The sequence below is a fragment of the Chelmon rostratus genome, chromosome 10 (genome assembly GCF_017976325.1).
Source record: "Chelmon rostratus isolate fCheRos1 chromosome 10, fCheRos1.pri, whole genome shotgun sequence".
NCBI lineage: Eukaryota > Metazoa > Chordata > Actinopteri > Chaetodontiformes > Chaetodontidae > Chelmon > Chelmon rostratus.
In genome coordinates this window covers 2,209,146-2,236,308 of record NC_055667.1, presented here as the reverse complement: position 1 = coordinate 2,236,308, position 27,163 = coordinate 2,209,146, and the positions used below count along the sequence as shown (strand labels likewise).

At 43.1% G+C, this 27,163-nt stretch overlaps 2 protein-coding genes and 2 non-coding genes across 6 annotated transcripts in view; 1 reads left to right on the top strand and 3 right to left on the bottom strand.

The window, feature by feature from the left end:
- Positions 1–1,384: 1,384 nt before the first annotated feature.
- Positions 1,385–6,229, bottom strand: rpl10 (ribosomal protein L10). The gene is made up of 6 exons (XM_041945533.1): positions 6,129–6,229; positions 4,876–4,934; positions 4,340–4,447; positions 2,788–2,926; positions 2,338–2,500; positions 1,385–1,598 (listed from the first exon to the last, which is right to left on the bottom strand). The coding sequence occupies exons 1-6, from the start codon at positions 6,149–6,151 to the stop codon at positions 1,443–1,445; spliced, it is 648 nt and encodes a 215-aa protein (XP_041801467.1). The 5' UTR covers positions 6,152–6,229; the 3' UTR covers positions 1,385–1,442.
- Positions 1,712–1,844, bottom strand: LOC121613424. Its single transcript, XR_006007185.1, has one exon. It is a non-coding gene; the product is annotated as a small nucleolar RNA SNORA70 (small nucleolar RNA).
- LOC121613434 lies at positions 4,558–4,690 on the bottom strand. Its single transcript, XR_006007193.1, has one exon. It is a non-coding gene; the product is annotated as a small nucleolar RNA SNORA70 (small nucleolar RNA).
- A 14,277-nt stretch (positions 6,230–20,506) lies between the features above and the next one.
- flna (filamin A, alpha (actin binding protein 280)) overlaps positions 20,507–27,163 on the top strand; it is a 49,593-nt gene continuing 42,936 nt past the window's right edge. For all 3 annotated transcript variants that reach the window (XM_041946636.1, XM_041946637.1, XM_041946635.1), the window contains exons 1-2: positions 20,507–20,728; positions 26,629–27,104. In XM_041946636.1, the coding sequence (XP_041802570.1) occupies positions 26,735–27,104 (370 nt within the window). In that variant the 5' untranslated portion in view covers positions 20,507–20,728; positions 26,629–26,734. The remainder of the gene's footprint in view (positions 20,729–26,628; positions 27,105–27,163) is intronic.

The window sequence follows — 27,163 nt, the reverse complement described above, 5'->3', positions numbered from 1 at the left end:
TCAAGAAGAGAGAATTCCCAAGCTGGCCACAAGTACCAACCATCTGAATGCTCCAGTGCAGTTTGGTTTCGTACATACAGTGTAGTGATGACAGAGAGGAAGTCAAGCATGGACAGTATGAATTGCTTCTCATCTGCTCCACCACTGCTCTGGAAGCAGTTTTTCTTTGGCTGTCAAAGCACAAAGAGATGCCTCAGTAGAGAAGAGGAAATAGTGGACCACACTTTGAAGACCTCCTACTGTTAAACCAATTGGACTGAATAAAAAGGTCACTGATGGTTCAGGACACTTTATTTGCTGCTCACATCAAGGAAACGAGCTGCTTCGGCGACCCGTGTGGTGACTTCTAATACGCATAACAACTCTGTTCTGGACTCATAGGACAGCTGCAGGGAGGATGTGATTTTCCTTCACAGCCTAGTCATTTTTGATAGGCCTTAAGGAGGTTATCAAACACAGACTTGTGTAGAGGCAGAGGGTCAGATCTGCATACCTGCTGACGATGTCATCAGGGTTTTTTCAAATGAAGCTCGAGATTCAGACATATTTATAATACAAGACTTATGTTAGGAAGGGGAAGTGTGGACAGCACCAACTATGCTAACTATGGGTCAAGCTCCAAAAATGCTCAACCCTCATTTCCCACGATGCAACTCAAAAGAATCTTTCGTTCGACCACAGGCTGTGTTATGCTCGAGGGGTAGTTTGTACAGTGTGTCCCACCAAATCAGAAGGCAAATTAACTGTTACCAGGTCACTGTCAATCAAATCAGAGGTGTTTCTGAGCACTGAGCTCTCAAAACAAAAGGGGTTTTTTTAAGAGAATAATTCATCAAAAAGCAATCATACCACCTCAATATCACAGGTAAACTCCATTGAACAAGTTAGGACTATTGATTTAGCTGCATCGAAAAACTAATACTTCTGCTGTTGTTTTCAGATTGACATTAACTTGAAGGCTTCTGTTACAGTTAAACATTTTTGCCCCTCTCTTGAATAACTGACATGAAGTATGTCATGATGGTAAGAATGGCGAAAATGATCAAGTTCAAGGAGTTAAATACTTCATGGGCAACTGTTAGCATTTCTGTTGTTGCTGCAGTGTGCATGTTGAATTCTGTGATCCGACCCCCTTACAGTCTTAGATCTTTAATATGTTGCAAAGTTAAAAGTTGTGCATCACTGTGCACATATCTGAGTCAGACTTTCTCCACCATGGCTGCTTCCCCTCCAGTTAAAATCTATTTACTTGGATAGACAAACCTTAACAGATGCTGAATATGCCCTTCTGCCCTGACTTTAAGGCCAAGCATTCTCAACCACAGATGTCTGATGTAGGAATCTTAGGAAAAAAATCAAAATCAAAGCCATCATCACAACCGCCTTTGTAATCAAACCCACTTTTATTGGAATTCTGTGGTCACAGAAAGCCTGCAGAAGCTCTAGACGGCGTGCAGGGCCTTCCAGCGAGAGAGAGGGCCTCTGCTGGGGATGTACTTCACCCCACAGCCATCTGGAATCAGACGCTTCTCAGCCATCATGTCATCAAAGTCGCAAGCATTGAACTTGGTGAAGCCATACTTCTTGGAAATATGGATCTGCGGGTGGGAATAATGACAGGCCAAAAAGCAAGGTTAAATGTTACAAAAGAAAAACATCTACAAACTGCTATATTAACAGAATGAACAGCATGTGAAAGGCTCTTAATAAGCCCTGTCTCAGTGGTCCCTTAAAGCACTCAGCACCTCCCAGCTGAGGACATACACAACCAAAGAGTCACTGTCTGCAGCCTTTGCACACCGGAAGCACACTCCAGCGAGACCAGTCGGCTTAATAAGCTGCAGAGCTGTGCCATGATAGCATTACAGATGCGTGTTAATATATTCCCCCTCCCTGCAATTCCCTTCTACTACCCCAATTCTTGAGCAAAAAGTTGGGACTCTGTTTGTGCATCATGTGTTCAGAAAGTGGTGAACCTCACTCCATCCTTTCTTGTGAATGACTGGATGCTCCTTTCATACCCAGTCATGATACTATCACCTGTTAGCAATCAACCTGTTTACCTGTGGAATGATCCAAACAGGTGTTTTTGGAGCGTTCCACATCTTTCCCAGTCTTTAGTTGCTCCTGTTTCAACTTGTTTTAAACATGTTGCTGCATCAAATTCAGACTAAGCAGATTATTTACAAAAATCAATGAAGCTGATGAGGTCAAACATTAAATTGTCGTTTTAGTGCTACTCTCAACTGAATATATCTCAGACAGGATTAGCAAATCTAATCTCTACACAGCTGACAGAAATAAAAATATACACCGATGGTTTGAGTGTTTAGTTACCTTCTGGCGTCCAGGGAACTTGAACTTGGCTCTGCGCAGAGCCTCAACCACGTGCTCCTTGTTCTGGGCCTTGGTGCGAACAGACATGATCACCTGACCAATATGTACACGAGCCACAGTGCCCTGGGGTTTACCAAAAGCACCACGCATTCCAGTCTGGAGCCTGACAACCAGAAGGTGGAGACCAGAGCAAATATGATGAACATATGATGAGTGAGTGTGAGTGTGTGTGTGTGTGTGTGTGTGTGTGTGTGTGTGTGTGTGTGTGTGTGTGTGTATCTCTTGGCAAAACAAGTATGGAGACACCAAATACTTTAAACACAGCAATTCTTAATTTCTTAATCCAAACTCACTTCTGTTATTTTGACAGTCCCTCTGTGATAAGGGTGATGAGGAATCTGTGTCTGTCAGAGCATAAAGCGACCATCTACACACAGACGACAGACTCACCTATCAGCTCCAGCGCAGGATAACATTTTGTTGATCCGGATGACGTGGAAGGGATGCAGACGCATGCGGATGTGGAAACCATCCTTACCGCAGGTCTTCACCATGTACTTGTTAGCACAGATACGGGCGGCCTCCAGAGCTACAGAGGGCAGCGGGTGGGGGAGGAATCACAATCAAACAGACATTAGTGCCTGAACTTCAGCTTGTACTGAGAGCAAGCAAGGACAAGTCCAGCATTAGTGGATGGTTAGCTTTTTCATTTGTGCACTTGCTGCTGTTGCTTGTTCTGGGCTTTTCTGTTTTTGAGTGAGCATTTCTTTAGAGTTTTTACACGACTCTATCCACAGATGCAAAACAGTTTGTTGAATAACCCACTACATGCAATATTTTTTTTATTGCATGTTGGTTTATTTTATTTTATTGTAGTTATCTTAATTTTATTCACTCTTTCTAGTCTTATCTTTCTTACCATCTAACATGGGGGTTGCAATGACAATAAAGACTCTTGAATCTTGAATCTACAATATGTTGAAGGATTGCACTGCATCATGCTTGTAGCCACAACTATTCTTCTCTCAAGCTTTCCACTAAAACACACACACGCATCTCCCAGTATACAGATGTATCTACATTCTACTCGCAGATACTGTACAGTGCATCTATAGACCTACAGTAAAACCAGACAAGTGTGTGTATGCATGTTTAAGCATGCATGCGCACATGCACAGCAGAAAGCCCTGTGTAAATCTAATCTGCCATGTCAACATATACAACAACTATATTCCAAACACATCCATTCAAGTTAGCAATACACACAAGAAATACTAATGTGTAAGTCTCTGTATGGATCCTTTGTATAATGTTGTCAGACACTTAAAACAATCTGAGCCTGTCAGTAGCAAAAACAAACACTTTTGGAGGATGTTTCCCGGCGACAGCACTGTGGCCCAACACTGGACCAATTTCAAAAATCGTTTCACACAAAAAGATGGGAAAATAAGAGTCCAGACACTTTGACCATTATATTTGACCGGAATGTCTCCCATTTGTTTGGGACATTGAAATCTTTCAGGACAGGTGGACAGCCCTCAAAACCCTGACACACAGCACAAGGTGCCATACATTTAGCAGCACTTAAAATTCATTTTGGCTATTGAATAATGTGATTAATGATTCAAAAATGGCAATTAGAGAGAATATGTTTCCCGACAATGTTTAATCTGATGGACTAAATTGTGCAAAATTTGAGTGTTTTCTTACTTTTAGACTAGTCAATTTGTCGAAAGTTTAAACTTCTGTTAAATCGTCAGGGAAACTAGTAGTTAGGAACATCCCTAATGTTGGCATGTACAACTGATGGAAGGGAAAATGACATTTCAGTGCTTCTCTCAGAGACATTTCATTTCAATTTCAATTTCAATTTCAGTTTTTCTTAAGAAACAACAGTGGCCTGCCAGAGTAACGCTAATAGGTTTTGACCACTTTAGGACCAAGAGTATGCAAATTACTCTGTCCCCAGGCAGAAAAAAAGAATCTGTCTCCTCTTCCTCACCTTCTGAAGACAGCTGCTCGTACTCATCAGAGACCATGTGGCCGCACAGGGGGAACTCATCTACCTTGGCCTTCTTCCTGCCCAAGTCGAAGATCCTGATCTTGGGATCTACATTCGATGGGAGAATTGGCAGAGAGAACAGGGAAGAAAATGAACCACTGAAAATGATGCTTCAGAAAAGAACAGCACAAAGAATGATGGTCACAATCAAGCAATACTATTGTCTCAGTGGTCCCTTAAAGCACTCAGCACCTCCCAGCTGAGGACATACACAACCAAAGAGTCACTGTCTGCAGCCTTTGCACACCAGAAAGGCACTGGAGCACAACTGGTCGGCTTAATAAGCTGCAGGATTATCAATGACAGGCTATTGTGACATCCAATTACCTTGAATACAAAATGGGCCAGAACACTAAATCTGAGTCCCAGGAATTTCAAACCAAAAAACTTTCCTCTAAACTGGCTGTTGCTCTGACTGCTCAAGCAAACTTCCTACACTTTCAGGACATGTTGAGTAAAACATGGAAACAGCTTACCAGGCACACCCCTGCAGAAGCGGGACTTGGGGTAGGGCTTGTTCTTGCAGTAACGGTAGCTGTGGGAGACACAACGTGTAACCATTTACCAACACAACTCCTGTAGTCACTAACTGCTGCAGTAAGAATGAGGACAGATGTTTTCCTAACTGTCAAGTCCCATTAAAAGAGCAAAACTAACTAACTAACAGCATGTTAGTCTGACCCTTCTGTCTGTGGGACGAGCCCCGTTCATTCCTACTCAAGATAAACAGCTGCTCACTGTAGTTTTCAGTGGCTGTTACTCAAACAGGAGGAAACGGTGCATTTGTTGGGGGCCATCATCAGACCCAGATTAATCTACAGTTGGTGGAGTGAGTATTAGGTCAGCAGGACGCTGAATGTGGGATTGAGTCAAAATTAACTAGAGTGTGTGTTCATAGTCTTGAAGAAACATGTCATCCTGAGCAGCAATGTGGATCACAGACATGTTTTTTTAACAGTTTTCAGACAACACTAGAGCTCAAGAGGACAGAGGAACAAGATATCAGGCTACACACACACCGACACAAACACACTTAATTATACTTGTTAACAGGACATATTTAGTATTGATTTTGCTCATCTCAGGATTTTCTAAGAAGGTCAGAGTAAAATAATATATATTAAATATTGTCTGTCTTATGCTTCAACAACAAAGTTACTCTGAATAGCTGAATCTAATTTCAGACTGCTGAAGGACAATAATGTCAACACTGCAATCTTAATTGTTTACTACACTGTGGACGGTTGGACAGTTGTCTCTGGGTGCGACACCAAATCACCCTCTCTGATGTTAATAGTGACTGAGCTCAGGTTTGTTAACGTCAAGCACTTATTTTAACAACTAACTAGTTACTTTGTTAAAACCCAAGACAGAAATGAGGACATGAGCCTGATGAATAGACAAATTAGATGTAACGTGTAGTTAGATGGGAATCTTGCTTTGAGTGCTGGTGCTAGCTTTATGCTAGCTGACGTTAGCTCAAGTTGCTCTCAACAAGCTAGCGCTTTGTGTCAGTGCGGTGATATAACATTGATAAAGACAAGCAGTAACTGTAGTACACACCACGTCACAGATGCAGGACTGTGCTCTCATACTTCAGTTTAAAAAGTCTGACAGACGGCCTGCCGGCATGCCAGCACACGGCACATGGTGCGCACCGGAGCAGCTGCCATTTTCTTGTGACTGACCAAATGTGCCCTGTTCTGAAACGATGTAGCTAAGAACTTACCAGCGGGCTGGTCGGCGGCCCATGGTTGCGATCTGTAAATAATAAACACAAATGTGTTATTTCGTTAAATCGGGGCTTCGATATATGAAAAATAACTTTAAATCTGCCTGTTTCAGGGAGAGCCGAAGAAAACGCGCTCTCGCCACACACTCACCTAATGGAGGAAAGGAAGTGGAGGAGACTTCCGCTTCGTCATATGGACGATTATTGTCGGATGATTACACATTTTATATTAATTAACGCATTATTTTTTGCTTTAGAATGCATTTTTGTGATGCAAATTCGTTAATATAGAAAAAAATATTTAAATATATCGTCAAAGGAAATAATAATGATAATAGTGGCAGCTTCAAGTGAATGCTGGGAAGTGTAGTTTTTATGCATGCAAGGTGACGTCACGTTACGTCGACATGAACCTGCTCGGACGTTTGCTTTGCACTACAAAATGTAGACTGACTGTCTGATTCCTTGTTTAGACACTCTAAAAAAGATTTGAACTGTTATTTCATTTTACCACTCGAGCCCTAACTCTTATATTAAATACATTTACATCCTACAGTGAAATGTTAAATGTCTTCAGTGAAATGGGCCTGTCAGCACAGGTAGAATTGACATTTTCTCCGCCCGATTATCACATCACCTGTTGCCATGTCTCAACAGGAAAAACACAGGCGTGATTAGTTGCAGTAATGGTGGAGAATTTTCATTGGTGGAAATACTACTAGTTACTTTCCTCAAGTACTCCTCTGAAATACAATGGTTCCTTAAAGCTGCACCCCAAAACATTTCAGAGGGAAATACTGCACTGTTTCCTACTCCTCATTTATCTAACAACTATAGTTCCTAGTTGCTTTTCGGATTCTATATATAAAATGTGATCATTTTATAAAATATGATCCATTCTTGTAGATGAAACCAACATGACAATACTTCTGTACCAAATCTTAGTAAAATTGGGAATGAAGAACATTTACTTGCAATTGACTATTTTTATAGTGTGATTGGCCTTTTTTGTCACCTTAGTATCAGCACAGGTGCCACTAACAATATTAACAACAGCTCTGTTCTGTTTAAATGTGTCAGGAAGTCATTACAGTGTGACAGTGAGCCATCATGCATTCTGCTATTTAAATGCATGCTTTTCCTACTGTGACAGAAACCACTACGTCCAAAGTAATGATGATACGTGTTATGTGCAATCAGGAAAAAATCATGTCAAAATAAAGGTCTGTTGCTACTTTTACTTGAATAAATTGTCTGAGTATTTCTTCCACCTCTGCTAGTTTCCCAGGGTGTCATTTCATTGTGCCCACATGCATGACACCAGGGACCTGGATTTGGCAAAACAGGTGTTGATGACGATCTAGCATTGTTCCTGCTGTGTGAGACCCTTCCTTGTGAACTGTCCCTCCTCATCTCCATACCCTTAGTAGTGACTCTTTGAGATCAGTGCAGAGTCCTAATGCACTCTAAAAATGGCCATTAGGGGGAACTATTGCACCATATATATATATATAAGTCCCAGCGTCTCTGCGCCCTGCTTTGCTAATTCTTAAAAAGGAACACTGAGCTCATATCTAAACTCTTGATAATGCAGAACAAATGTTGCTTTCTATCTGGGGAATTTGAGGAATTCTTACCCCATTCTGTCTCAGGCTTCATTTTGAGAGCCACTCCGACATCCCTCAACTTGACAAGGTTTGTTAAACATCCTCGGGGCCCTGGAGGATTTGTGAAGGTTATTTATTCCTCAGTCTTGGCATCATGTCTGATGTCCTCACACCTCTTTGAACTGAGTTTGTGTAAGAAGCTGCTGTTTAGGCTTTCACACTTTTATTTGTCTATTGGGAATTTACAGGCAACATCAGGCATAAGCTGCTGGAAATGGACCTGCATGAGTAAAATCATGGAGGCTTCAAACTAAGAAACGATATCCTTTTGCAAACACAGTCAGTTCACCCCAGCCCTGATTAGGAAATGGCAAAACACTGCCACTCCTCGGTGAGTGACTCAGACACAAAGCGGATATGTCTGAACCTCTGAACTCTGACTGGGATCCCTGTACAGCCTCATGTGAAGGTCAGCTATCAGCTCTGCTACGCCTCTTTATCTTGTCTGTTCCTTCCGTTTTGTCTGAATCTCGTCCAGACTTTGCTGTGTCTGAGCTAAACCTGAATGTAGGGCAGGGAATATGGTGTGACGATGGAAAAGGAGCAAGGACCAAAAATGGTCCTAAAGTGTGTCCCTGTTTCTGGTGACCAATGACACACACACACATTAACACACACACACACACACGTTACAACAGAAATAGCCCAGTAGTGTTTCAGACAAGACCTCAAAGAAAGACTAAATCTCCCATTTAGATTCGGGCTGTGAAATAAGGCACTTCTGTGTGCAAAAGGAGTTTTTTGTTTGACTAATGAATGCAGCTAGTGATTAAAGAAGTGTTTGACCTTTTAGGAAAGACATTTGTCCGCTTTCTCGCCAAAAGTTAAAGAGAGGATCAATACCTCTGTCATAATATGAAGCTATGCCAGGACACTTCTAGCTTAGTAGAGCGAACAGACATGAAACAGCTGGCCTGCTTCTGTCCCTGTTCCACCACACCTGTAAGGCTCTTTAATGAACAAGTAATATCTCATTTGTTTAATATGCACAAAAACCAAACTATAAAAAGGATGAATTGTGGTTTTACGGGAGGTTATGTGCTGGATTATTTCTTGGCTGGCCACAGTGACTTCCAGGAGTTTCCCCAAGAACTCCAGATATTTTCTGACATAATGCATATCATGAGTAAGGGACTATAGGCATATTTGTGGACAAAGGCAGGTTAATTATTGCCCCTGCTTCTAATCTTTATGTTGTGCTAAGATAACCATCTCTTGTATTTAGCATCATAGCAAACAGTAATGATGCGTCAATCTTCTCATCTCATTTCCAGCAAGAGAGCAAATGAGCTAATTTTTCCAAAATGTAATCTATCATTAATTATTGTAAGAAAGACACTGAATCTGTTACACACCCAATTATCTGTTGGGAAATTTCTCTGGATTAGAGCATCCACTACATGCCTGAAAATTATGCAGATGAGCATCTTCGTGACAAAAGATGTGTAGAATACATGTGGAGGATTGAGAAGAACAAACATACTTAATGGCAATGAACATCCTGATAATTAAAACAGCATCTGGGTTGACTCTATTGGATGCTGCTGTCTTCACAGCTTAAATTGAGAAATGCATTGAATTACTCACAGTGTCATATTGGCAACCACAAACACAGACACCCACCCACACACACACACCAAACTACCCGCTGACCAGTGGGTGTGAGGGTGTGGCGGCAAACACCCTGTGTGTTTCTCTGGAAAGGAAGTGTGTATGGGAGGTGCACGTTGTCTGTGTGACTGTAATCAAGTTGTGTGTGTGTGTGTGTGTGTGTCTGTGTGTGAGGTTGGGTGTTGATTCAAAGATGTTTTAAAACTTTAAAAAAAGCTCAGATCAAGTCCTTTCAATATATAGTCCAGGTGTTAAAGTTAAATATTCATGGTACATGATTGTTGGAGCCCTGCCTGTCACAGCCTGGCTTAATTTAACACTTGAGTGTTTTTGCTTTCAAGTTGAAAGTCAAGTTTCAAATCCTAACTTTTATGACTTGAAGGATAATTCGTATTGTCTGTAAATTCGATGAAAAGACCCAAACCAACAATGAATGTATCCGATAACAGGCATCATCTGTGTAACCATAGCCTGATGTGTCTTATTCCTCTGAGCCTTAGAGCTCCAGTGTCACAGAGACACAGCAGGTGTGCACACATGTGTGTCTCTCACTGATTTGGATGACGTTATGCATTTTTTATACATTTTATAGCAAATCAAAGATGATTTGTTCTGTTAGTTAAGCAGGAGAAATGCAGATTAGATAAGCAACAAGTCACAAAGCAGTATCTGGAGGATGGCACACAGCTCTCTCTGATGGAGCAGCGAGTGTCAGCTTGTGCAACAAGGGGGAAATTTTGCTGAATGAGCATTTGATGCCCATACAGTTAATCAGGAAGTGAAAATGAAGTGTTGCCACAGACACCAAGGCCAAGGAAAACATAAACAAACAAGTGTGATTCATTCCTCCTAATGCCATCGTCCTTCTGATTTGTCCTGTGTTTTTTGTTCTCTTCTCTTATCGCTGTATATTGAGATTCTTGCTCACTCTAAGATCAGACGTCATTATGGAGGTCCACCAGATAGAGTGCAACTACAGTAAACATGAAATAACCGGAGAAAGACATCTGGGTTAAAATCAGCCTGGGTGTGCCTTCTGTTAAATTTAGCAGTGATCGCAGCAAACATTAGATATGACACTGGTTTAGAGCCCAACCCCCACCCCCAATTTCAATTTTGTTTGATTGGTGTGACAAGTACATTCATGTGCTGCCAAAGCAAAGGAATAAAACAAAAAATAAAAGACATTGTATAGAATCCAGGGGGAAACAAAAGACAATAAACAAAAAAGATACAAAATCACCCATAATGTATAAAAACTGTAAAATATATGTATGTATACCGAAGTATTGTATATGAAACCAGGTAACTCTGCAGTACTTGGATCTCTCTGTCTGTCTGTCTCTCTCCCTTTCTCTCAGGTCGTGCCTCTGCAGGTCTGTGTGTCAGGCTCAACTGCTTCAGTAATGAGATCATATGATGTCATGCAGTTCATGCGGGAGCAGCCTTCCGATCAGTCTGGCTGAACTGTGATATGCATGTGTGTGTGTGTGTGTGTGTGAGAGAGAGAGGGAGAGACAGAGAGAGAATGTTATATGCTATATGAATATAGGTTAGATTTTCAGGCTTCACAGGAAACACACCAACTACACTTCTAATTCTCAGTGTTTTAAGCTACACATTTTCAGTGATAATGGAAAACTATGAAGATAAGTTTCTGCCTGTTGTCTCTTGTTATGTTTCCCCCCAGAACTCTGCTGTCCATTCACTTTTTTATCCAGAATTGCTCCATAAGACGGTGCATTAGATAGCTCAGCCTCCGTTATACAACATCCCTCTGCTAATCCATTTCTAAGTCAAATTAAACCCCAAACTGTCCTTTAGATACTTTTATTTTTAAAGGCGCTTTTAACACAATTAGTCTGCAATTGTACACATTTTTAAGTCCTCTCTTTTTATACAACCTGCTCCTGGCTTTTTTAAAATCAGAAGTTATCAGGCTGTACTTTGGCACAGCACTGCTTTGTGTTAAAAACAAATGTCAACATGCTAACATACTGAATTTTGCATCTATACCATGTTCACCATCTTAGTTTGGTATGCTAACATGCTAACATTTCTAAGTAGCACTAAACACAAAGAACAGTTGAGGCTGATGGGATTATAATGAGTTCTGAAGGTATTTGGTCATTAACCAAAGTACCCGACAATCAGAAACTGATCTGATAATGGCACTAAAGAGGGGCAGCGTGATTGTTAGAATGTTTTTCATGGCAATCCATCCCATAGTTGTTGAGGCATTTTCACTAAAAATGAAAAACGTGAACTCATGGTGACACTAGAGGAAAAGTCAGGGGGCCATGGATGTCATTTTGTTCTTCATCCAATATTTTACTCTAGGCCAGCGTGGTGCGCCAACCAAATGACACACTGACATAGGCTAAGAAGTCTGGGACTGAAGAGACTGAAAAGAGGCCGAGAGAGGAAACAGACAAAGAGGAAAACAAGCCGCGGGGATGATGATGATGATGATGATGATAAGATGGTGAAGGATAGGGGTGAGGAGTCGAGCCAAAGAGACAGATCATGAGGGTCAGCCAGGAAACAGGCAAAATACATTTTTCAGACCTCCTCCACTCTCCTCTCAGCCTTTTCTAACTGGAAAAGGTTTCTGATTTCAACCCCCCCACAGCACACACACACACCAAACACACACACATTCTTTTCTATGCATCATGTGGTAGCACACACACATAGTCACACAAGGAATGCATCACTTTAAAGTACTTTGGGCCTCCGTTCATCTGACATCATTATTTGTTTCGTTTTAACATCTGTTTCCAGTGAATCCATTCCAGATGCAGGTGAGGAGGACAGCTGTCACCTTCTATTCAATCATGTGATCATGCACCAAGTCAGCGGCTGACGGAGAGACAAAGGGATTCCAGAAACACACACTCGAACACGGTCACACAGGGCTGATGTGTTCATGAGTGTGTGTAGCGTACCTGTGTTTTCCTGCAGCGGTGATGTAATGCACATAATTCACACAGTGTCACCTGGTTGAGCAAGAGGAGACTCTCACACACACATGCACACAGACACACAGACACACACAGTCCGTCACACCTAACTGACAAGTCAGTGAGCCAGGGGGGTCATGATGATGTCACTGGGATCGCTGAAACAGTACTGGAGTGTGTTTGCACAAATACAACCCATGCATCTGTGTGTGTGTGTGTGTTTAGCAAACATAAAAACTAGGTTCAGGGGAGGAAAGAGGGGGCAGATGGAGGGAGGGAGGGTGAGAGGGAGATCAGTCATTCATAGCCTCTCTCTCTCCCCATTCCTCCCCCCTTATATGGACAAAACTACTGGAGCCCATCTCTCCATCTCTATACCCCACACACACACACACACATGCAGAAGCCAGCAACTCATAAACAGTCAGGGGTTCTTCATGTTTTTCAGCCCCTGACCCAGATTTAAGAAATGTTATCTTGCCCTAGAGTCCAGTTTAGTGAGAGTACATTACTGGTGTTGTCACGCGGCCAACCCAGCAAACACCAGTCCACCAGCACCATTTTGCACCCTGACTTGAGAGAAAAACACTGATATCCAGAGCCGGTCTCGCTGCAGCGCCGCGAGCCTCTGTTTGTTTGCTTTGCTCTTTTCCTCGCTCGCTCTGTTTGGCCCGTTCACCGCTGTTCTCATGTCTCCTCTCTGTTTAGATGGGTTCAAGGGACTAGAAGACCCAGGAGAGGCGCGCTGGTCATGAGGGAATCCAGCAGTGCTTGGCTGGGGAAAGAGCCAGAGAAACAGAAAAAATAAGAAGGGTAGAAACACAATGAGGGGGAGGTGCTGATGATGGTTTGGGAGTGGGGGGTGTGCAGGCAGGCTGAAGGAGACAGACACAGAGTTAGTGAGAGGAGGCAAAGACAGACAGAGAGAAAGGAAGGGAGAGCTTACCTTAAAAGGCTGTGTTTGTAGATGGAGAAGGGCGTCAGAGTGTTTAAATGTACTCGTGTATGTGCATTCCCAGGTTGTTAAATGTCCCTAACCTATATGTATATAACAGACGGTGGATTAAGAGGCTTTATAGAGCGGAATACAGACACAAGTTCAAAGGGAATTCAGTCGGGGAGAGACCACCCTCCTCAGAGCACCACTTACATCACTTTCCAGTCTCTATCTTGGTGATGATGTATTTGTTGTGTGTGTATGTGTGTGTGTGTGTGTGTTTGTGTGTGTGTGTGTATTGCCACAATAGCCAGTAGCTACTAGCAATAGATTCCTGACATCTGATTCATTTGGTTCAGTCAGGTCTCCTTTTAAAGACTGTGAATGTCTTGTCTTGGTGCTGAACACCCATCTAATTTCAATAGCCAATTGGAATGTACACCCACACACACACACACACACACCCACACACACACACACACACACACACACACACAGATATATAACAGTTACTGATAGACTGGCTCCTCACAAACAGATATTCTACTTTTGCTGTAACTCACAAAAGTGTGCATGTGCTGATTGCATGAATACACACACAGACACACACTCGTCCTGCCTCAGCCCCATGTACTCATTACCCAACAGGAACTGAAGATCTGGGAATAGATCCAGGTTTCTCTCTCTCTCTCTCTCTCTCTCTCTCTCTCTCTTCTCTTAATATGGCCAGGGAGGGAGTGAAAAGAGAAAGAGAGAGAACTGGACATTGTAGCAAAGTTAGCAAAGCAGCTAAAACATCCCACAATCTATCTTCACTCCTCACCTCCTCCGGGAATTTAAAGTGGAAATTCAAAGGACCAAAGGTTCAGACAGTCAGACATCTTTATCTTCCTTGACACTACTCTGTCTATTCTAATGTGGTGAAGGTGGAAATAGAAAATCAACATTTTGTGAGCCACTTAGGTAATGATTTTTATCGTCGTGTCATACGAGCACTGCAATGAAAGATAGCCTGTGGCGTTTTCTTTCAAACAAAGAAAGTTATGTTTACGTTCAGTTTCTTACTGAAGCACATTGTTTGAATCGCTGAGGCCTCACAAATGTGTTGAATACATTTTTCATACATCTTTCAGAGAACATTTGGAACTGAAGAACTGGTTTGGGGAATAGTTTAAAGGTACCCTGTGGAGTTCTCTGACCACCAGTAGCACTGTGGCACAATGTTTTTAGTTTGTACTGTGCAAGCGCAAGGACACACATGTAATGCGACTGACATCCTGCGATGGTTTCAGCTATTCCTCTGATCAGTTGTTGGTGGCGGTAACATGCCAACGACAACACGAGAAGTGATTAGGATTTTTTTGGCTCAGACTGAATGGTTTTGATGGGTTTTAACATAAGAGAAGTAATCTTGACCACTCTAGATTCTCAAAATATGCAGTGTGTGTGTGTGTGTGTGTGTGTGTGTGTGCGTGTGTGTGCGTGTGCATATGTGTTTTGCTTTACGCCTTTGGCTCTGACCAGCTGATTTGACTACATCTGGCTTACGGAGACACACACATACACACACACACTCCTACACAACATATTTACACACATGCTTGGCATGTGAGTGCATCAATGATTTCATCTCCAGGCTGGCTAAAGACTACCACATAACATTTAACCTGATTACCTCTCAGGCTGTATAATGTGGGAATACAAAGAAAAAAACAGACAAACACACACTGCCACGCACACACACACTGTACACACAATACACTTGCGAACATCTCATTATTCCCAAACTTCTGACGTCTGGCGTGTGTGTGACTCAGACATCAGACATCAGAGTCTGCTGCTCGGTGACTCAGTGTGATTACTCTGCTCGGGTCCTGACTGTCTTCTGTGACTTTTAATCCTCACAGTATAGTTTACTGTGGCTGTGGAAGGAGTTGATACCACACATTAACTGTGCTGAAGGAGTGTATGTGCAGGTGCAGGAGATCATAAGTGGCAGTTTGTGCTGTAATGACAATGAGCTCTTGTTCTGTTGTGGTCTGGCTGTGTTTGCTGTCTTGCTGCTTAGAGGTTTTATTGTTCGGTTCATCTCAGCTTTGCATCCTTCATTTTCTATTGTTTTGGATCGTTTTTTCTCCTGTGTTTAATTCAGTTTTTAATGACCAATATTCATGCTGCATCATGCTTTGACTAGGGATGCACCGATCCAGCTTGTTCAGTCCTGATACCAGGGCCTGGCCTTTGGTTAGAGTGTAACGACCAGATACCAGTGTTTCATTATACTGGGTTTAATAAGCTGTATGTCTCTCTGTGTGGAACAGACTGGGATCATTCTCTTGTGTGCAAGGTCATGCTTGACTGAAACATTGCTTCCCTAACAAACAAAATGTAACAAATAAAATAGATAGAATTGTACTGAATTGTTATTTATTAAAATAATGGTATCCAGAACCAGATCAGATCATTATCACAACACCCGATTCAGCTATTTGAGTCAGCATCAGACCAGTATGCAATATCAGCGTCAGAATCGGTGCATCTCTAGGTTTGACCCATGATTAAGCCCACAGTAGGAATCATGCCTCTAGCCCTCTGACAGGTGACACTGTTCTCTAACCCTGACCTAACATACCTACTGATCGTCTTTGAATCGTGCTCTTACGTCTACATTCTACTTGCTTTGGTTAAACTACAATGGATGGTTCAACTGGCTTCCCCTCAGGCATCAATAAAGCGTTTCTGACTCTGACTCATCTCAGGGCCCTGGCCCTCCACTGATCCAGTCATCATCAGTGGTTAGACTACAACAGCTTGACTGAAAAATACTCAGTGGTTTCCCACTTTCTAATGAGCCACCCGTGCTGACGTTCTAAACGTCTGAAAGGCAAGAAGAAAAGTTTTTAATAGATCAAGTCTGCAGTTGAAGCCAGAAAGAAGAATGAAGGTGCTTTGTTACAAAGTGGTACCAGTCTTTGAGAATTAAGAGTCATGGCATCATTATGCACTGGCTCACTCTCACCTCGTTTTGGTCACATGTACTTCGTGACCATCCCTCAATCCCTCGTTCCTCTCGCTGCTCTTCCTGTCTAACTGATTTGTCTGCCTCCTCTGGTCAGAAAAGCCACTCCATATTTCTGTCCTATTTATGTCTAAATATGGACTCCATTCCATTTAATGACTGACGTTTTTCCATACTTACTCCACTTTGTCATAGGGGAGCCACTTTTATGTGCTTGTGTGAGGGCCTTTGAGTTCAAGTCAGATGGGGGGGGGGGGGGCGTGAGAGAGAAAGGAATGCGAGTAAAGAGACAGAAGATATTTGTTTAATTACCTGCAAGAGGAATTTAATGAGCTGTTTATGGGTCTACTCTAAGTGCTCAGGCCTCGTGTCTGTGTTCAGTCATGTTGGTAGTGGCTGAATGTTAGAGCATGTATGCAGTTTGTTGGCATGTGTATTTATATTTAGCTCAATCATATGTGTGTGTGATGGAGAACAAGTGTCAGAAAGTAAGTGCACAAGGTCTATTTTAGACAGGCATTCCTCCATCACTTCCAGTTAAACAATTTACCACTTTAGCTCCTTAACTGGCTAACACAGAGAAGCCTTGTTATGAGGCTGTCAGCTGGGCCCGGACTGCCTGATTTTTAACCACTTTCTCTGTCAGTCTGTCATTTTCTTCTTCTTCTTCTCCTTCTTCTATGAATTCATCACATGCTGAGTTAAATTAGATCAGTTGTCTGAGATCTTGTGCTCGTTTTTCACGCATTATAAAAGCAGATATTGATATTTCTCAGTAGATAGCAGTGGACAACAGAAATCAGAGACCATTTGAAGTCCTCGATACAGTATGGGTATCAGCCTACTGATCACTTTCTTCATGACTCATTAACTGCAAACAGTTTTCTAATCATTCATTTTTGATTACATACATATTGATCAATGTTCTTGAACCCCCTCAGGTGAAGTAGTGCATTATAGCAGCTAGTTTTATTACCTTACCATTTGTCTCCTCAAGCAGAGTGTCCACCCAGCTAACAAGAAGCTTTTTCGCTATCTCTACTTTTCCATTTTGTGTGTGAAAACATTTTCCTAATGCCTGCTTACTTTGCTTGAAGTCAAATTTAAAATGCAGGATTGCAGAGCCGCTCCTGTCCAGTCATGTGATTCGGCCTTTTAGGATCACTGCATCTGAATTTGGGCCACCTGAGACAGTCCCATTTCAAAGACTCTGTCAAATGAAGGCTTTTTTTTTTTTTTTTTTGCCCAAAAATGGAAGGCACATATCCTCTGTATCGTCAGTGTCCCATGATACTATATATTATTGTATGCTGGTTTGTGTTTAATGCAGAATTAAGGCATCATTGTCAAATCCTAAAAATAGGAAATATCTTGGGCCACACTACATTTCTGCTTTGCACTCAGACGCCCATTAGTCACTGCTGAATGAATCACATGAACTGTAACAGGCGTAGCTTCCACTGATAGCAACCCCAGCATGTCGTTGGGAGCTGCAGATATATGGAGGTATAAACACTTAATAAAGGGTTTATGACATCCTATTATGCAGTCAGCAGATATGAGGATGGATATAACGTGTTTGTCAACACCTAGAACTTCTCCTCTGAAGCATCCCTTACTGACATATAAGTAATGGTTCTACATTAACAAGTGCCTCTGACTCACCTGTAGAATGAAGCTGCAGAACTACACACACATTTATTTTTAAGTTTTATTGTTTTTGTTCCTTTTTTTGTATTCATATTCATTTGTATTCAGCTCTTCTGGCTGAAATGACATTTTCCTTATAGGATATTGTCAGATTCTGTCTTCTGGCTTCTCTTTTATGCGCGCGTGTTGTTTGACACATACAGCACTGTACAGAAATGCTGACATTCACAATAGATGAAACTCATAAGAACCTCTACTGCTTCATTTCAGGTTTTCAAGTGCTAAACATTTCTCTGCGTTGTTTACAAGAGCTACAGTATATGCTGTGTTGTATGTATTTTTAATATATTACAGAACATTCTGGAGTTTCTTTGAAGTGTGTTCAGCATCATCTTTAGCACCACAGACAGATGACGTTAAGAAGCTCTCAATGGCAACTTCAACTTGTTAACTCATTAGATCAATGGTTATCGGGAAAGGGGCCCTGATTTTTGAGATACTCCTCAGATGGAGGAAAACAGCATTTCTGATTTGACTGTTAAAGGACAGGTCAGCCACGTTTCTGGCTGCAGGTTTGATGAAGATGATGATGATTGTGAAAGGGGAGCCTTCTGCACAGTGGCGATGGACTTTTGATGACCAAATACAGTTACTCGTGATTTACTTTCATTTAGTTGGACAAAGTTTTGGGACATCCAACACGTAATTTCTGATGGACAGTATAGCAGGTGTAAGTTGTTGGGACATAGATCTGAGTGTCATCCGCATGACAGTAGTAGTAAATGTTGTTTGGCTGAGAGCACAGCGGTGTGTATGGGTTTGTCACAAAAATGTGATGTTTATTTGTTGTGCTCCATCTCTCTTCAATTACATAAAAATGTGTGTGTGTGTGTGTGTGTGTGTGTTTATCCCAGCAGACTCTGGTGATGTAACTTCCACAAGTTGCATACAGATGATGTCACTGACCGACTGGACAAGCTCAAAGCCACAACAGCAAACATCTGGCTCTTATTAATACACACTGATTCACACACACTCACACAGACCAATTTCATGGCTCGCCTCTTTGTAGAAAAATGAATCAGTCTCAAAGGGACAAGCTGATGACTACAAATGTTGTAGTTTTTCTGTCCATCACATCCTTCCCTCTCCCTCTTGCCCTCCTTCTCTTCCTCCTCTTCCTTCTGTCTGTCTGTCTGTATGGCCTTCTCACCATCTTTTCTCCTTTCTTCATCCACTCTCTCTATCTCCCCGCCTCCTCTGCTCCTCTGTCGTCTCCTGTCTTTGCTCCATAGCGCAGCCTCCTCTCTCAAACCAAGAAATATGGGAAGTTGAATGCTACATTTTCAAGGAGATTGAAGAGGAATTCCTTACAGGAATGTTGCATGATGCCAAACTGCAGGACACCATAACATGTTTTAAAAGAACTGCTCAACATTTTAGGATTTTTTTTTTTTACTTACTTGCCAAGAGTTACATGAGAAGATGGATATCACTCTCTGACTGTCTGTACTTACTGTCTGTTCAGTGGATATGAAGCTACAGTCAATAGCCAGTGACTCATCTTAGCTTAGCATAAAGACTGGAAACAGGGGGAACAGGTAGCCTGGCTCTGTTGGAAGGAGAAAGACAATAAGGACAATGTTGAGAAAGCTGAAGAAAGACTCAGTAGTGTTTTTCTTTTCATCTCTGTTGCTTCAGTGTTTTATTCTGGAAGTAGATCCTGGAAGTGATGTAGTTACAGGCATATTCAAAGGATTTTGCAATTGTCTTCTTCAATTAGTAATCTCTACTTATTCCCCAAACACTCCACCTCCCCCTCCGCCTCGCGTCTTCTCCTCCTCTCCTCCCTCCATCCTCTCACCAGACTGATGAACTGTAAGTAGAGGGCACAGCAGAGGCCGAACATTCCTGTTTCCTGAGCCAATGCTCAGCTGGAGAGCACTCAACCACACACACACCCACACATACACACCCACCCACACACACACACACACACACACACACACCCCTCCCATCCCTGTATTGAGTCAGAGCAGGGTTCGACTGAGAGAAACAAAGCTCCCCATGGTCACTAGTCTGTTACAATAACAGGTAACAGGAAAAGGAGGACATGTTGCAGAGAGATGTGGGGACCTACATCTCTCACTGTCTCACACACACACACGCACACACGCACGCACACACACACACACACACACACACACACACACACAAGGAAAGACTGCAGATGATGACTTATCACCACACACCCCCGTGGTAAAATAAAAAGAGATAATGGGAGATAATGGCACGGCACTGCACAGCTGGTCACATCATACCTTTAAAACCCTGAAGGCGCGGTCATGACGTCAGCCATGTAAAAAAAGAGAGGCACATGGCAAGGGGAGAGAGAGAGAGAGAGAGAGAGAGAGAGAGAGAGAGAGAGAGAGAGAGAGAGAGAGAGAGAGAGAGAGAAACACCCCCAGCACCTCTTTACCCGTTTACCAATTAAGGTTCTCACTGTGGTGGACAGAGAGAGAGAGAGAGATCGAAGAGACGCAGAGGTAGAAAAGAGCAAAAGAGCGGAGGGACCATCTCTATCTTTCCTTTTGCGCCGACAGTCGGCTACAACCAATACACCCACCCTGACCGGGACTGCGCGTGGGGAGGGAGGTCCGGGACCTCGGTGCAGCACACACCGAAGTAACTGCAAGGAACTGACAGAGTGGACGCGGAGACAGTTGGAGAGCACAGGCTACAACACACATGTAAGTTTCGTGGACGCGCTGGTGTGATGCTGCCTAAATGTCGCTGTGGTTGCGCTCCGGGTCACGCGCTGTGGATGGGTGTCATGCAGTTTTCGGTCATGTATGATGATGTGTGACAGCTCTGTGAGAGGTGACACCGGAGGGTGCGCCGCTCGCGCCGGGTGGGCTGCCGCTCTCCGCGGCGCCACGCCTCGCGCACCGCTAACTTTTCTAACGCGTCCAGCCTCGGAGGCTCCACTCTGTGGGTTTGCGGGTTTCTTCAGGACCAGGTCTCACTGAACACTGAGATGTTCGTAGTGTGGCGGTTTGACTCTGTGTGGCTCTGGAGCTCGTCCATCCATCTCACTTCATTCCTACACAGAACGTTTGTTTATGGGCTGTAGCGCACGAGCACGCTCCCCCGCGCGCACGGTTGCAGCGGCAGCGTACAGATGTTTCTCGCCGGTCTTACAATTAGGGGCTCCACACCAAATAAGGTAAAACACGGACACCGACTGAGCTGGGGCTTTTCTCCGGGGGGCCGACTGGTGGCCACTTGCGCCCTCCGCCGCCGGGAGCGGGTCTCACACCGCGAGAGGGCGTGCCACCCGGTCCGCGTTCAGGGCGGCGCAATATATGTCATTGCAACTTGACTTAACGTGGCTGAAAACGATCATATCATGTACATATTTACTATATGACATGTTTCTGATGAGTCATGAGGAGATGAAATGGTTAAAGTGCTGCTTTTTTCAGAACATCATGCATCGAGCATGATGTTGGATATGTAGAGTATTATAAATGAAAATGTCAATGTTTTAGCTGTAAATTCACAGGAAATAGTGGACTAAAGGAGCAAAAGGGGGCTGATCGAGTGGTTCAGGTATTTTCCTACTGATTGTGATAACAGTGAGCTTGAGGGCAGTGACAGTGAGGCAGATCAGACCCAACAGTCAGGTTTGAGAAGCAGTTCTGTAAGGTTCACAAGTCTACAGCTAACACACACAAACCACACATTTCTGGTCCATACAGATTGAGATATTTCCAAAACTTAGAATGATCTATATTTGCTACAAATGACACTCAAATAATATGGACCAGGTTGGAAACGTAATGAATAGGAGTCAATAACATGTCAGCATACACATGTATTATGTAAGGCAGAATGCAGATATTGTGATGTGCAAGATCCATCTCTGTTTCATCACCAAAACAACAGCAGACGCAAATTAAATACTTATATATACACAGACAAATGTTTCCCCGCCCCAAAGCATTGCTTGTGCAGTAGAGTGTAAAAAACAACTTCAACAATCATCTATAATCTGAGTGTTTGTGCATAATGAGGCCTAGATCATTCTGACATGTGATCTGTGATTCTGTGATGTCATGAACATGGTTCCGACAGGGTTGTCCCCAGTAAGACAGTCAAGTGGAAGTAATGATGATATTTGCTGCTTCATCCCTCATCATCTGTCCCCCAAGTGTATCTCCTCTCTTGTATAGTTCTTTGATGGTGAGACTGAAGGACTGGAATGTTCCTCTTTCATTTACACAGTGATTGTAACCCGTTGCTTCCAACCTTTCCTGGCAGGTGATTTCATTCTGAGTCATAGCATTCCTGCACACCTTTCAAGAAGAATGCGTGTTTTCACATTGTTGCCTGTTTACTGACTCTGCAGGCCCAGCCAAAAGTTTGAGAGAGAGTTTGAAGACTTACTGCAGCTTCTTGGTATCATACCATATTGATAATAAAAGGTGGTGAGAGCCATAATGAGAAAAGGAAGAGGGTGCGGGCATAGAAAGTGTGAGGTGTTAGCATGTAGACCAAACCTGTCCTTATTTGACACTTGGCCTATTTTCACCCAGCCATCAAAGTGCCACCAAAAGACACACACACACACACGAGCACCACAACATACTGTGTGCAGGAAGTTAAGGGGAAAGCCATAATTTTGCTGTAATCTGTGCATTTGACTCTCTCTCCACACCACTCTATGTGCACGTGTCAAGTGGTTACATTCATCAAACTTCCTTTGCTGCAGAGTTCTGCTCTGCTCGGCTTGCGGCTGATTGGGTGTGGTGAGTGATGATGAGAAGCTGCTGGCATGGCAGGCTGGTGCTGTAATAATAGCAGTATCAGTGGGAGGAGAGTCTATCTCAACAATTCACTAATCTACATCAATCCAACTATGTTAGATTTAATATGTAATATACACCACAGGCTCTCAGTATTCTTTATATTCATATGAGGCAGTTTATCTGTGACATAATATAATCATCACACTGTGTATGCTCTTTAACATAAGCTCTTTATTTCTCAGGCTGTACGTATTCGTACCTGACGCAGAAATATTGAAGGAACAGCTGTGCTCTAAACTGTGCTTTCCAGCCTTTGGTTTCGTGTAGTTCTGTTGATCCAGGAAATGAAGCTTATACTGCTGTTGAACTCGTTGTAAGCTTTGGCCAGAGGCCTAACATGTTAGCTGAATGGGAAAGAACAGAACAGGATTTTGGTCTACTGCTCAGCTCACCACTGGATTTGGCTCAGTTTCAGGAAACCTTAATAACACTGAGGTCTAAGGTTTAAACTTTTTTTTACTCCATTCATATTCTTCCTCCATCAAACATTAGTGACCTTTTCATCCCATATGTACCTGCGTGTTACCTGAGCTCCTCGCTGGTGACCTAACTAGTTGTACCTTCATCAAAACATTTGGGGTCACGCCGTAGTTTCACTTCAGTGTTTGTTTTTTTGTTTACTTCAGTAAAAGTTGTTTACCACAGTCTAGGAATAACTCCTCTACAAGTAGAAGTCCTGCATTCAAAAGTATTAACAGCAGAATGTACTACCAAAAGTAAAGGTACTCATTATCTAGAAATGCTGCTTTCAGAATGTTACAAGATATTGTTTTATTGGCTATCACTACATGTTTTATGGACTTCTGGATAGTTTAATAGTAAAGCACATGTAAGCATCATATGGCATCATAGCGTCATATTTTAGAAGGTCCTAATATGTTTTGCATGTAAAATCTGTAAAACAGTAACTACAGCTGTCAGTTCAATGTAGCGTACACTACATTTCTCTCTGAAGGGTAATGGAGCGTGTTAAAGTGATATATGTGCCTTCACCCCTAGCCCACAAGGACGCAATTTCAAAGGGAAAAATAGTACCTAAAATAACCGCTAGATGGAGCCAAATGACAAGCCACAGAATCAGTTTGAAGTTCAGATCCTGGAACATTTTAATGTGTCTTGGTCAGCTCTTTCTATTCCCGCCCCGTGTTTTGTCCTCTGTTTATATGGTAAATTCCATTGAAACAATAGGCCGCTATGCAGCGAGTATTTCTCCAGTTTGCTCAGCTTTCGCTTACTTCCAGGCAACACTTTGTTATTCTCTCTGAAGTTCAGTATGACTTGAACCCGGTGGATGATCCCTCAAGACATTTCTGTGTCAGTGAATCCATTCACTTCCATCTGCTAGTCAAAAGATTCTGCTGCTGTTAATCTTCCCTGTTCTCCTGCTCTGCCACATCCACTGACGTCAGGAGCTTTATATTGTTATTATGGCCACAGCCTGTAAACTGTTGTGACAAGTTGATACTGTATGTAATGAAAGGTGTGAAATGGAGCAAATTATGCATCTTCAGGGACCAGAGCTGAATTGCTTAACAATATCAGAATCTATTGTTCTATTGTTTTAAATGGCCCATGAATAGAAAAGCATGCTTGTCCTGGATTTTGTGTGTGTGTGTTACACTAATAGGGCTCTTTTATTGGGGTGTTATTAAGGCTGGGGGCTCCAGGGTTCTTTAGGGGGTGAGGGGCATTCTTCAGATTCTCCCTTGACCAGACACACGCAAACACAAACACACAAAGGCAGAGCATTCTTGATGGCTCCTTGCCACACCATGGCTCCTGGCACTGAACTCCTTATTTAGTCAAAAAAGCTGCAGAGTCACATCTCTCCCTCTGTCTTTAAAGCCACTGCTGTTCAGTACAGCAACAAAATGAATCCAAAGACCTGAACTTTCGTGTGTTGTTGAGATTTGCAAATTTCAAGAAATGGGTTAGTCATATTAAAGGGGCGCTCCAGTGATTTAGTACTGCATTTTGACAAAGTTGGGGGACTGGTGAACAGGTCGTGATATCCCCACTTTTAGTGCCTAGTATGCGAAAACCTACAATTCCCAACTCAGCTCATCTGTCATTAGACCATACCAGCTTGTTAAATACTCTCATCCTTCAAACTCCATGTCGCACTCGTGAACATGTGGAGCTCTTTGCCACTGTCGTCTATGAAGGGTCAACTATTTCAACTTGCCACTCACTGTGTGACCATGGCAACCACTGAAACTACAGTGAGGGAAACAATACAGCAGCTGATTTTACTGAATCTGAGTTTTCTGAATGTTACACATCTGGACTAGCAGAGAACACGCAGAATAAGGAAGTGAAAGGATATACAGCAACACCAGCTTCAAAGTGTGATTATCCGGTCTGGGACAATAAATGTTAATGACACCAGGTAGCAAAACCTGCGATATTAATCATGTTGTCTTGTTAGCAGCGTCCTCTATTTTAAGCTACAGCCCACTGTATTTAGCTACATCCTGAGATTATAGCAGCTGGTATAAGCAGGCTGCATGTAAAGCCGGCTAGGATCAGACGTAGTCAGGAGCTGCGTGGGCGATGTGGCACACTGCCACCACGATTCATAATACAAAACACAGACGTTGCCAGGCGGCAGCTGCAGCGGTGAGCGCTCACTGTCTAAGAGCACCTAAACTCAAAACAACCCTGATGACATCATCAGGGTTGTTTCCTCACTGTGTGTTTTAGAGGCAGCCTGATTGCATATAGAGCCAATAGGCAGACACAATTAAATGTGAGCCACAGAGGACATTATGTAACAGTTTTCATGGGCTGAGCAGGACCCCTATGACCAATTTAACCCCTTTAATTATTTTATCACAGTATGTTTCTGCTGCAGCAGAAATGACAGCGGGAATATGTGTAATACATCTGGATTATATTTGCCACCTCATCCCCTCTTTATCTCCTCTCTGTACTGTTGCTGTCCATATTATGACACAGACCCGAACAAACAATCAAAATATGTCTTCACCACGCTGAGGGGGACCTGGGGAGAGACGTCTTTGTTTAAAACGATTGATGAAATGACTGTCAAAGAGCTTTCCCTGAAAATGAACTAATCAATTAACCTGCCCACCATTACTTGCATTGAGAAAACTGCCTGCTGTTATAAAACCCTCAGCCTGTCATTAGTGTATCATATTGTTCATAGCTGGTGTGATCTCATCCGGCCGGTCAGTACAAGGACAAGCAGAGTGGGTGGGTATGTTTCCGTCACTGGCGCCTTACATGGGCTCGAATATTCACAAACATGGGCCCTTCATCTCTGTACATCTGCTGCAGTGTCACTCAGAGAGGAGCCTCCTCTTCCACCATCAGCCACAGCATGTGACAAAGGCTGGCATGAGGGAGGAGGAGGGATGGGACTGGCCCAAAATGATCAGCTGTACGTTGTACAGGATGTAAAGTTGGATTTATGCCCAGTATCTGGACAGCTTTACTGTTATGTGAAAGAATAATTGAAAATGTATTGATGATTTTGCTGCCAGTAGGCCCAGCTACTTTCCCCCTCTGTTGTCTCCCCCCAACAGCCTCAGTCTCATTTATGACTGACATCTCTTAAGAGTGAGTTCAAACTGAGAGTCTTGGACCTGAAAAGTTGTCAGTGATTTTTAGCTGCCTCACTTTCATCCAAAATGACTCCCTTTTCTGTTTTCCGGTGCCATAACCGCCTACTTTCTCTGCAAAATCTCTACCTCCAGGCTATAAGTCAGTCTCTCATGTTCACTCCTTTCTTTCTTTTTCTTTTCCCTCAAACACAGACAAGCTGCAAGGCGAGAGAGAGAAAGAAAGAGGGAGCGGCCACGAGTTGAGCAGACTCCACCCAGAAAAAAGCCAGCGAACCGAGAGACAGTCGAGACCATAAAAATGAGTGGTTCACACCCCCGGCTCCACCAGAGCGCCGCGCCCGCTCCCAACGCTCTCTCCACGGACAAGGACGCAGAAATGCCCGCCACGGAGAAGGACCTGGCCGAGGATGCGCCGTGGAAGAAGATCCAGCAGAACACCTTCACCCGCTGGTGTAACGAGCACCTGAAATGCGTCAACAAGCGCATCGGCAACTTGCAGACGGACCTCAGCGACGGGCTGCGGCTCATCGGGCTCCTGGAGGTCCTGTCCCAGAAGAAGATGTTCAGAAAGTACAACCAGAGGCCCACTTTCCGCCAGATGCAGCTGGAGAACGTGTCGGTGGCTCTGGAGTTCCTGGACAAGGAGAACATTAAGCTGGTGTCGATAGGTGAGTGTGTGCGCTGGGGGGGCATGAATGAGAGGCAGTGCGTGCGCTTCGCTTCCACC